Consider the following 13266-nt stretch of genomic DNA (forward strand, 5'->3'; position numbering starts at 1 on the left):
CAGGAAAGGTGATCACGTCTCTGAGAACAGATGATACTTGTCCATAACATTTCTGTAGTGAACTTAACTTCACCTACAGATAACTGAGCATTTTGTTGCCCTTGTGCACATTACAGATATGAGATCCACTGTACAGAACATAGCTAATCTCTGTCGTGTCCAAGGACAAGAGAAGTTATAAAATGATAGTGTAATGGAAAGAAGCAAGGAGTCCAATCTCCCCAACTTCACGTTGCCCGTCCTCCATTCATCTCCGCCCTAGGGGAGCTGTAGTGACTTCCAATCAGCCTCTGGGGTATATACAGCCTGTTCTTACACTGGAGGTTACTAGTGTCTCCGTCCTTGTGTAATTGCGGCCTCCACCTTGTCCAGCATCCTTAGCTGTGACCTTATATTGTATAATGTTCCTGGATGCTGGTCTCCTATAGCTGCTATATCTGTCTTCATTATACCTGCGAGTCCGAGTCTCTCTCTATATAATCTCCCAACCTGTCTATTACTGTCAGGTCCTGTCCAGGATTCCTCAGTTACTGATCAGCGATGAACATGGCGCACATTACACTTTTCCAGATGTCCAATTACCCACCGAGAACACGCAGAGCGGATTATATATTCTTCCAGAAAATGACTGATCTTCTTCCAAACTTGCGTTACCTGGATTATATCTCTACAACAAGATGGGAAACGTCCTACAAGACCCCAGAACTTGTTCAAGTATTTGAACCGTTTCAACTTTTGAACAGGTTTTCCTGGTTTAGATGGTCGTGAATATGATCGCAATCTAATCGCCAATTGGTCCCAGTTTGAACTTGCTTGTTGCATTGGATGTTCGCAGCCTTAGTTCACTGAGCACTATTCATGATTAAGCTTGAAATAAGTGTTTTTCAAATATTTTTTAAAATGTAATAAAACAAATTTTTAAATAAGTAAAATGTATTTTTCTATTTTTTAAAAAATTGCCAATTCACCGTTAAAAACAGTTGAAATATATAAATTTAGGACAGAATGTATAGCCAGCAAACAGTATTTAAATAATATTTTTAAATAATACAAAAGTATTTAAACCTAGCAGTACAGTGTTTTTAGTTTGAATTTCGCTGTTCATGTTCAGAGAGTTGCCGTTTGCCAATAAACCAGTTAAATTGAATCACTTTAAGTGATTTGCTGACTCATAAGCAGTTAAACAGCGCTGAAACTTTCAACTTTCTTGAATTTATTTGGATCAACAATTTTAAAAATTCCAGCAGATTTTCTCATTTCTGGACTGATTTGATGACGGCTAAATCAGAGATCTCTACTCCAGAGTTCCCCAAAGATTGCCGAGATTTTGAAATCAGGGATTTGGGTGAAATTACTCATAAAACAGAATAATTTATGATTCTGAAGCAGATAGTTATAGATGTCTATAAAAGCACAACATTGATAAGAGAGTGGAACAGCTGTGATATAGAACACACACCTGACCTGACCAGTGATAACACACTAATAGTAGTGATATAGAACACACACCTGACCTGACCAGTGATAACACACTAATAGTAGTGATACAGAACACACATCTGAGCTGGCTGGTGATAACACACTAATAATAGTGATACAGAACACACACCTGAGCTGGATAGTGATAACACACTAATAGTAGTGATACAGAACACACACCTGAGCTGGATGGTGATAACACACTAATAGTAGTGATACAGAACACACACCTGAGCTGGATGGTGATAACACACTAATAGTAGTGATACAGAACACACACCTGACCTGGATGGTGATAACACACTAATAATAGTGATACAGAACACACACACCTGACCTGGATGGTGATAACACACTAATAGTAGTGATACAGAACACACACCTGAGCTGACCAGTGATAACACACTTATAGTAGTGATATAGAACACACACCTGACCTGATCAGTGATAACACACTAATAGTAGTGACACAGAACACACACCTGAGCTGGATGGTGATAACACACTAATAGTAGTGACACAGAACACACACCTGAGCTGGATGGTAATAACACACTAATAGTAGTGATACAGAACACACACCTGAGCTGGATGGTGATAACACACTAATAGTAGTGATACAGAACACACATCTGAGCTGGCTGGTGATAACACACTAATAATAGTGATACAGAACACACACCTGAGCTGGATAGTGATAACACACTAATAGTAGTGATACAGAACACACACCTGAGCTGGATGGTGATAACACACTAATAGTAGTGATACAGAACACACACCTGAGCTGGATGGTGATAACACACTAATAGTAGTGATACAGAACACACACCTGACCTGGATGGTGATAACACACTAATAATAGTGATACAGAACACACACACCTGACCTGGATGGTGATAACACACTAATAGTAGTGATACAGAACACACACCTGAGCTGGATGGTGATAACACACTAATAGTAGTGATACAGAACACACACCTGACCTGGATGGTGATAACACACTAATAATAGTGATACAGAACACACACACCTGACCTGGATGGTGATAACACACTAATAGTAGTGATACAGAACACACACCTGAGCTGACCAGTGATAACACACTTATAGTAGTGATATAGAACACACACCTGACCTGACAAGTGATAACACACTAATAGTAGTGATATAGAACACACACCTGACCTGACCAGTGACAACACACTAATAGTAGTGATATAGAACACACACATGACCTGACCAGTGATAACACACTAATAGTAGTGACAAAGAACACACACCTGACCTGACCAGTGATAACACACTAATAGTAGTGCTACAGAACACACACCTGAGCTGGATGGTGATAACACACTAATAGTAGTGATACAGAACACACACCTGAGCTGGCTGGTGATAACACACTAATAGTAGTGATACAGAACACACACCTGAGCTGGATGGTGATAACACACTAATAGTAGTGATACAGAACACACACCTGAGCTGGATGGTGATAACACACTAATAGTAGTGATACAGAACACACACCTGAGCTGGATGGTGATAACACACTAATAGTAGTGATACAGAACACACACCTGAGCTGGATGGTGATAACACACTAATAGTAGTGATACAGAACACACACCTGAGCTGACCAGTGATAACACACTTATAGTAGTGATATAGAACACACACCTGACCTGACCAGTGATAACACACTTATAGTAGTGATATAGAACACACACCTGACCTGACAAGTGATAACACACTAATAGTAGTGATATAGAACACACACCTGACCTGACCAGTGACAACACACTAATAGTAGTGATATAGAACACACACATGACCTGACCAGTGATAACACACTAATAGTAGTGACACAGAACACACACCTGACCTGACCAGTGATAACACACTAATAGTAGTGACACAGAACACACACCTGAGCTGGATGGTGATAACACACTAATAGTAGTGATACAGAACACACACCTGAGCTGGATGGTGATAACACACTAATAGTAGTGATACAGAACACACACCTGAGCTGGCTGGTGATAACACACTAATAGTAGTGATACAGAACACACACCTGAGCTGGATGGTGATAACACACTAATAGTAGTGATACAGAACACACACCTGAGCTGGATGGTGATAACACACTAATAGTAGTGATACAGAACACACACCTGAGCTGGATGGTGATAACACACTAATAGTAGTGATACAGAACACACACCTGAGCTGGATGGTGATAACACACTAATAGTAGTGATACAGAACACACACCTGAGCTGACCAGTGATAACACACTTATAGTAGTGATATAGAACACACACCTGACCTGACAAGTGATAACACACTAATAGTAGTGATATAGAACACACACCTGACCTGACCAGTGACAACACACTAATAGTAGGGATATAGAACACACACATGACCTGACCAGTGATAACACACTAATAGTAGTGACACAGAACACACACCTGACCTGACCAGTGATAACACACTAATAGTAGTGATACAGAACACACACCTGAGCTGACCAGTGATAACACACTTATAGTAGTGATATAGAACACACACCTGACCTGACAAGTGATAACACACTAATAGTAGTGATATAGAACACACACCTGACCTGACCAGTGACAACACACTAATAGTAGTGATATAGAACACACACATGACCTGACCAGTGATAACACACTAATAGTAGTGACACAGAACACACACCTGACCTGACCAGTGATAACACACTAATAGTAGTGATACAGAACACACACCTGAGCTGGATGGTGATAACACACTAATAGTAGTGACACAGAACACACACCTGAGCTGGATGATGATAACACACTAATAGTAGTGACACAGAACACACACCTGAGCTGGCTGGTGATAACACACTAATAGTAGTGATACAGAACACACACCTGAGCTGGATGGTGATAACACACTAATAGTAGTGATACAGAACACACACCTGAGCTGGATGGTGATAACACACTAATAGTAGTGACACAGAACACACACCTGAGCTGGCTGGTGATAACACACTAATAGTAGTGATACAGAACACACACCTGAGCTGGATGATGATAACACACTAATAGTAGTGATACAGAACACACACCTGAGCTGGATGGTGATAACACACTAATAGTAGTGATACAGAACACACACACCTGAGCTGGATGGTGATAACACACTAATAGTAGTGATACAGAACACACACCTGAGCTGGATGGTGATAACACACTAATAGTAGTGATACAGAACACACACCTGAGCTGGATGATGATAACACACTAATAGTAGTGATACAGAACACACACCTGCGCTGGCTGGTGATAACACACTAATAGTAGTGATACAGAACACACACCTGAGCTGGATGGTGATAACACACTAATAGTAGTGATACAGAACACACACCTGAGCTGGATGGTGATAACACACTAATAGTAGTGATACAGAACACACACCTGAGCTGGATGGTGATAACACACTAATAGTAGTGATACAGAACACACACCTGAGCTGGATGATGATAACACACTAATAGTAGTGACACAGAACACACACCTGACCTGACCAGTGATAACACACTAATAGTAGTGATACAGAACACACACCTGAGCTGGATGGTGATAACACACTAATAGTAGTGATACAGAACACACACCTGAGCTGGATGATGATAACACACTAATAGTAGTGATACAGAACACACACCTGCGCTGGCTGGTGATAACACACTAATAGTAGTGATACAGAACACACACCTGAGCTGGATGGTGATAACACACTAATAGTAGTGATACAGAACACACACCTGACCTGGATGGTGATAACACACTAATAGTAGTGACACAGAACACACACCTGAGCTGGCTGGTGATAACACACTAATAGTAGTGACACAGAACACACACCTGAGCTGGATGGTGATAACACACTAATAGTAGTGACACAGAACACACACCTGACCTGAATGGTGATAACACACTAATAGTAGTGACACAGAACACACACCTGAGCTGGCTGGTGATAACACACTAATAGTAGTGATACAGAACACACACCTGAGCTGGCTGGTGATAACACACTAATAGTAGTGATACAGAACACACACCTGAGCTGGCTGGTGATAACACACTAATAGTAGTGATACAGAACACACACCTGAGCTGGCTGGTGATAACACACTAATAGTAGTGATACAGAACACACACCTCAGCTGGATGGTGATAACACACTAATAGTAGTGATACAGAACACACACCTGCGCTGGCTGGTGATAACACACTAATAGTAGTGATACAGAACACACACCTGAGCTGGATGATGATAACACACTAATAGTAGTGACACAGAACACAAACCTGAGCTGGATGATGATAACACACTAATAGTAGTGACACAGAACACACACCTGACCTGACCAGTGATAACACACTAATAGTAGTGATACAGAACACACACCTGAGCTGGATGGTGATAACACACTAATAGTAGTGATACAGAACACACACCTGAGCTGGATGATGATAACACACTAATAGTAGTGATACAGAACACACACCTGCGCTGGCTGGTGATAACACACTAATAGTAGTGATACAGAACACACACCTGAGCTGGATGATGATAACACACTAATAGTAGTGACACAGAACACACACCTGACCTGACCAGTGATAACACACTAATAGTAGTGATACAGAACACACACCTGAGCTGGATGGTGATAACACACTAATAGTAGTGATACAGAACACACACCTGAGCTGGATGATGATAACACACTAATAGTAGTGATACAGAACACACACACCTGCGCTGGCTGGTGATAACACACTAATAGTAGTGATACAGAACACACACCTGAGCTGGATGGTGATAACACACTAATAGTAGTGATACAGAACACACACCTGACCTGGATGGTGATAACACACTAATAGTAGTGACACAGAACACACACCTGAGCTGGCTGGTGATAACACACTAATAGTAGTGACACAGAACACACACCTGAGCTGGATGGTGATAACACACTAATAGTAGTGACACAGAACACACACCTGACCTGGATGGTGATAACACACTAATAGTAGTGACACAGAACACACACCTGAGCTGGCTGGTGATAACACACTAATAGTAGTGATACAGAACACACACCTGAGCTGGCTGGTGATAACACACTAATAGTAGTGATACAGAACACACACCTCAGCTGGATGGTGATAACACACTAATAGTAGTGATACAGAACACACACCTGCGCTGGCTGGTGATAACACACTAATAGTAGTGATACAGAACACACACCTGAGCTGGATGGTGATAACACACTAATAGTAGTGACACAGAACACAAACCTGAGTTGGATGATGATAACACACTAATAGTAGTGATACAGAACACACACCTGAGCTGGATGGTGATAACACACTCATAGTAGTGACACAGAACACACACCTGAGCTGGATGGTGATAACACACTAATAGTAGTGACACAGAACACACACCTGCGCTGGCTGGTACAATGCAGCAGATAGATTTTGGGTAGCTTTGGTGATTTCTTTGGTTTCCACTGAGCGAAGCAGGTAGCAGATTTCTTTCACAGACTCCAGCACACTACCGGCTCCTGCACACTGACACGGAAAACAAATGTAAATATAACTGCCATACAGAGTACGCTCTAATACACAATCAATGTTAGTATATATTACTCTATATCTATATCATTGATGGCTAACCTGTGACACTCCAGGTGTTTTGAAACTACAAGTCCCAGCATGCTTTAGCAGCTATCAGCTAGTTATCTACTGGCAAAGCGTGCTGGGGCTTGTAGCTTCACAATACCTGGAGTGTCACAGGTTAGCCAACACTGGTCTATATACTACTCGGCCTACAGCTTTATATGACACAATTCCATTTATGTACAAGATACTTTATTAAATATATAATTCAAAATATTGAAGGAGCAGGGTCCTCCAGCAGCACAGAGTATATCAGGAGATGAGTGATGTGTTAGTGAGGACAGGGCTGCATGTGACAGGGGCAGTGACATGATGTGAGGAGGGGAATGGAGGCAGCAGGAAGCCACAGACTGAGAGTTATATAGTGGAAGGAGCAGGGTCCCCAGCAGCACAGAGTATATCAGGAGATGAGTGATGTGTTAGTGAGGACAGGGCTGCATGTGACAGGGGCAGTGACATGATGTGAGGAGGGGAATGGAGGCAGCAGGAAGCCACAGACTGAGAGTTATATAGTGGAAGGAGCAGGGTCCCCAGCAGCACAGAGTATATCAGGAGATGAGTGATGTGTTAGTGAGGACAGGGCTGCATGTGACAGGGGAAGTGACATGATGTGAGGAGGGGAATGGAGACATCAGGAAGCCACAGTCTGAGAGTTATTTAGTGGAAGGAGCAGGGTCCCCAGCAGCACAGAACAGGGAGTTTAGGTACTCTTATGAAGGACGTTGTGGCAAAAACATCCAATTTGTTTACTTTAACATAATGGTCATTTGATTGGTAAGAGTTTGAACTGAAGATTAGCTTTACCGTCTTTCATTTTAGAAAGATAATTAAAATTGAATGAATAGCCCCACTGGCCGAACTACCATTGGTGCGGTGCACCGGGGCCCATGGAGATAATGGGGCCCTGGTTCTCTCCTCCCTGCTCTGCGGCCCACAGCTCGCTAGCTCCGCCTCTGAATAGCAGTATCCTGGAGCAGTGATTTCCCCCTATCACTGGGCACCTTGTCCCCAACTTGCAGAGTGATTGTGTGTTTATAACATTACCGGATTGTGGAGAAAATTCTGGACTTGATCTTCATAGAGTGAGACGGCGCTAAATAGTCTTTTTCTGGAAGCAAAGTTAGAATTTAATTAATCACTAGTTCTGCAATTAACTACAATATAAAGACACAAAGAACTTTGAAATAAACGGGATAATGTGGATAAGTAAAAGGTGATAATTACATTTCATTATCCTGTGATTTCAACTCCAAATCTCTAGAGACAAATTTATTAAACTTCCATTTTCACCCTTTTATAATAGATCCCTGGGCAATGATTATCTGTAATCACATAAGTATTGTCCCTCTCCCAGGAATTAATGTCTCACCTGATATCCCCCCAGTACTGAGCGTGTTCCAGCCCGTCATCCAGATTCAGCTGATCCTGATCATCCTGGGGCTGTAAGAGATGTAAAATGGGTCTAAGATGGGGTGTAAAACAGTGGGGTATATTTACTAAACTGCGGGATTGAAAAAGTGGAGATGTTGCCTATAGCAACCAATAAGATTCTAGTGATCATTTATTTATTACATTCTACAGAATAACAGCTAGAATCTGATTGGTTGCTATAGACAACATCTCCACTTTTTCAATTCTGCAGTTTAGTAAATATACCCTCATATCGTAAAACATGGTATAAGATGGGGTGTGAAACGTGGTGTAAGATGGGGTGTGAGACGGGACGTTAGGCAGGGTGAGAGATGGGATGTAGTATAGGGCGTGAGATGGGGCATAAGATGGGGCGTAAGACAAACATAAAATGGGGTGTGAGGCATGGTGTAAGATGGGGTGTAAGATGAGAAGAGGCATCAGATAAGGTATGAGACAGGGTGTAAGATGAAGTGTAAGATGGGCGTAGGATGAGGTGTGAGACATAGCGTAAGACATGGCATTAGATGGGGCATAAGATGGGGCATAAGATGAGGTGTGAGATAGGGCTTAAGATGGGGCGTGGGATGGGGCGTGAGGACCAGATACGTGGAACAAGACACTTTCAGTAATAAGTCCCTCATGTGACAGCCGCAGTGTCTGCAGAGATGTTGCAGAGTCAGAGACCTGTCACCCGGTCACCCGGTCTGGTAATTAGTTGTGAGACAATTATCCCGCGTTGTATTGATTGCAGCCTGTAAAGTGATTTACTGCTCTCCTGACATGTGCGGCTCAGTCATGTACTGATTATAATGTATTACAGCACAGGGTGTCTGAGGGGTAACGTGGGTTCTGTATGTGGGACACAGGTGCGTACGTCACCTCTCAGCAGTGAGGTGGAGAAGGTTCCTGGTGCAGGTAACTCATTAATAAAGATTTATCCCTCAGGGTAATACGTGAGATAAGGACACTTCACTTACTGTACGAGCCAGGGGGGGCTGTGAGTCCCCCCCACTATGGAGCCGGAGCTGAACACGGGCCGATCTCTGGAGATTAATGTGACTTCTTAAGCTGTATCCCCTGTAATACAGAAGGACAGACAGGATGATTATACGGAGTCAATAATATACACAAAGTAACAAATCCTTGTCAGATCTAACATCAAACAGGCAGAAAATGAATAAATATGACTGAGAGGGACACTGTATATTAGGAGAGGAGAAGTAAATATGACTGAGGGGGACTCTGTATATTAGGAGAGGAGAAGTAAATATGACTGAGGGGGACACTGTATATTAGGAGAGGAGAAGTAAATATGACTGAGGGGGACTCTGTATATTAGGAGAGGAGAAGTAAATATGACTGAGGGGGACTCTGTATATTAGGAGAGGAGAAGTAAATATGACTGAGGGGGACTCTGTATATTAGGAGAGGAGAGGTAAATATGATTAAGAGGGACACTTGTATATTAGGAGAGGAGAGGTAAATATGACTGAGGGGGACTCTGTATATTAGGAGAGGAGAAGTAAATATGACTGAGGGGGACACTGTATATTAGGAGAGAAGAGGTAAATATGACTGAGGGGGACACTGTATATTAGGAGAGAAGAGGTAAATATGATTGAGAGGGACACTGTATATTAGGAGAGGAGAGGTAAATATGACTGAGGGGGACTCTCTATATTAGGAGAGAAGAGGTAAATATGACTGAGGGGGACTCTCTATATTAGGAGAGAAGAGGTAAATATGACTGAGGGGGACACTGTATATTAGGAGAGGAGAAGTAAATATGATTGAGAGGGACACTGTATATTAGGAGAGGAGAGGTAAATATGATTGAGAGGGACTCTGTATATTAGGAGAGGAGAAGTAAATATGACTGAGGGGGACACTGTATATTAGGAGAGAAGAGGTAAATATGACTGAGGGGGACTCTGTATATTAGGAGAGGAGAGGTAAATATGACTGAGGGGGACTCTGTATATTAGGAGAGGAGAAGTAAATATGACTGAGGGGGACTCTCTATATTAGGAGAGGAGAAGTAAATATGATTGAGAGGGACACTGTATATTAGGAGAGGAGAAGTAAATATGACTGAGGGGGACTCTCTATATTAGGAGAGAAGAGGTAAATATGACTGAGGGGGACTCTCTATATTAGGAGAGGAGAAGTAAATATGACTGAGGGGGACACTGTATATTAGAAGAGGAGAAGTAAATATGATTGAGAGGGACACTGTATATTAGGAGAGGAGAAGTAAATATGACTGAGGGGGACTCTCTATATTAGGAGAGAAGAGGTAAATATGACTGAGGGGGACTCTCTATATTAGGAGAGGAGAAGTAAATATGACTGAGGGGGACTCTCTATATTAGGAGAGGAGAGGTAAATATGACTGAGGGGGACACTGTATATTAGAAGAGGAGAGGTAAATGTGAGCGCACGCTGCAGTTTTTGGACCATTTTCAGCAGCACAAGATACGCGCTTTGGAGTCTGACCCCCCACACACATTAAATGCCCCAATGGACAGGGGCTGCCCGTCTGTATTTCTGCTCTTGCCGACCAATCAAATAAATGAAATTGTACAATTTCACAGGAATAGGTAGTGTGAGGGAATTTGACTGTAACTGACAGTATAATTGGTAATTAACTGCTGAGGGCAGATTTTAAGCTTTTAGCATCTCTTAATACCCTGCGTCAAACACTCTACTGGCCAGAAGCTGGGAATGGATTTGTATAGCTGATAGTACCTCACAAATCCCACTACTGCTAACACTGTCGCACAGACGTAGCTGGACGTAAGTCAGAATCTTTATGTGTACATGAGACGCTACGCCCGTAACTTCATCACTAAGCACTCAACTAACCGGAGTAATGCGATAACTTATCCCATCTGCAATCAGAAAATATAGAAATCTGAGCGTCCACACGCATCTCACATCAATTACAGAAATGTCAGACAAAAAGGTGTGTATATGTATGTATGCATGTTGTGGCAAGTGGAACACTTTACCACCGACTAATAGAGAAAAGAGTGGTGGTTTCCCTGGGAAACCACAGCCTAAAGGTGCAGAGAGGGTTAAATACACACACACACACACACACACACACACACACACACACACACACACACACACACGGAGAAGCACCTGGCTCTAAGCAATCAGCTAGAGTCATGGCGGGAGAAGGCATAAGTAGCTATCTTGTGTTGTGGGTGGGAGACTGGTGCCAACAAGTGGCCAGTGACCAGTTAGGGACCTAACTGTTATAGCCAGAGTTTAGGGCTATTGGATATGTTTAATGCAGTGAAAGTTTCATTTGTTTGCTGAAGACACTGCCAAGACTGTTTGACATTTATTTTACTTGTCAGGATGGATAAAGTGCTTCAGGAAAACCTGTGTGAGGAGCTATCTGTTTGCACACTTTTCACAAGTGGTGTCAGAAGTGGGATGTGCAAAAGACAGCTAGATCATTGCTGTCCCCTAAGCCAACAAATCCAGGGTGGTGAGTTGTGCAAAACCTCCTGACTACATTAATTGTTTGCTGCATGCAAAATGTGTCGCAAGCTCTGAACACAAAGGCAAATGCATAAAGTTTTGTTGTTGCTTGCAAGTACTGCAAAAAAACTGCTTATTTCAAATGTTTGTTTGCAAATGTGTAAAACTATTCACTACAAAATCTTTTCTGCAAATGTGTGTAGTTTATAAGTGATTCAAACCTTAACCACAAAGCAGGTGTATGAAATTGATTGATGGTTGTTTGTTAGGAACTACAAGTGACATACAGCCTTTCCCACAAACAAGTCTGTTTAATTTATGCTTAGGGAAGCAAAGTTTCATTTTCCTTAACACCAAAATAGCAATATGGAGGAACTCTTGAGGGCTCTGGTGAATGTGACCACTAGGCTGCAGGAGGCATTACTAGCTGTAGCTGCTACACAAGTGTAAGAGTCGGGACCAGTGTTGCTGGTTGCATTCCCAGCGGGGAGGCGATGCCTTGGTGACCTCATCGGGCAGCACACCAATGACACGACATCCAGCCATAGCTCTACCCCCGGTATCCTGCCGGCTTTTCAAACAGGAGAAGGAGTGAGAACAAAGGAACAGTGTGCTGTGGGACACAGGCTGAGTCACTGGGAGAGAGAAGCTGCAGCACACGGAGGAGACTATTGGAGAGAAGCGTTTTCCTGCAGAGAAAGGGAAAATGAGCAGCAAAGGAGAGCCTACTAGTAACCGCCACCAAGCAAGAAGGAAGACTGTACAGCCGGTCTACAGGGGAGAGCAGCTGCAGGAGGACTCTCAGTGACCTGCGAGACACAGGTGCTTTGTGTGTGTCACAGTGTAGTCCCACTTCTCCACCACTAGCCTCCTAACTCTTAGGCTGGCCCTCCCTAGTCTCCTGTCCCTTAAGCTTAGTCCTAGCCCTCTCCCAGCCCCAGGCAGCAGCTAGGCCTCTCCCAGCCCCAGGCAGCAGCTAGGCCTCTCCCAGCCCCAGGCAGCAGCTAGGCCTCCCCCATCCCCAGGCAGCAGCTAGCCCTCCCCCAGCCCCAGGCAGCAGCTAGGCCTCCCCCATCCCCAGGCAGCAGCTAGGCCTCTCCCATCC

General features: G+C 43.1%; 1 protein-coding gene across 4 annotated transcripts in view; it reads right to left on the reverse strand.

Annotated features, from left to right (window-relative positions):
• The window catches only part of PIK3C2G (phosphatidylinositol-4-phosphate 3-kinase catalytic subunit type 2 gamma), a 122244-nt gene that overhangs the window by 78369 nt on the left and 30609 nt on the right, over positions 1–13266 (reverse strand). For all 4 annotated transcript variants that reach the window (XR_012691473.1, XM_075210831.1, XM_075210830.1 and 1 more), the window contains exons 6-9: positions 9644–9743; positions 8623–8693; positions 8298–8361; positions 7020–7145 (exon numbers count right to left, since the gene is read on the reverse strand). Coding sequence is in view for 3 of the 4 variants with exons in the window: in XM_075210831.1 (XP_075066932.1) it covers positions 7020–7145; positions 8298–8361; positions 8623–8693; positions 9644–9743 (361 nt within the window). In the remaining variant the exon portion in view is untranslated. The remainder of the gene's footprint in view (positions 1–7019; positions 7146–8297; positions 8362–8622; positions 8694–9643; positions 9744–13266) is intronic.

The sequence above is a fragment of the Mixophyes fleayi genome, chromosome 4, assembly GCF_038048845.1.
Source record: "Mixophyes fleayi isolate aMixFle1 chromosome 4, aMixFle1.hap1, whole genome shotgun sequence".
Taxonomy (NCBI): Eukaryota; Metazoa; Chordata; class Amphibia; order Anura; family Limnodynastidae; genus Mixophyes; species Mixophyes fleayi.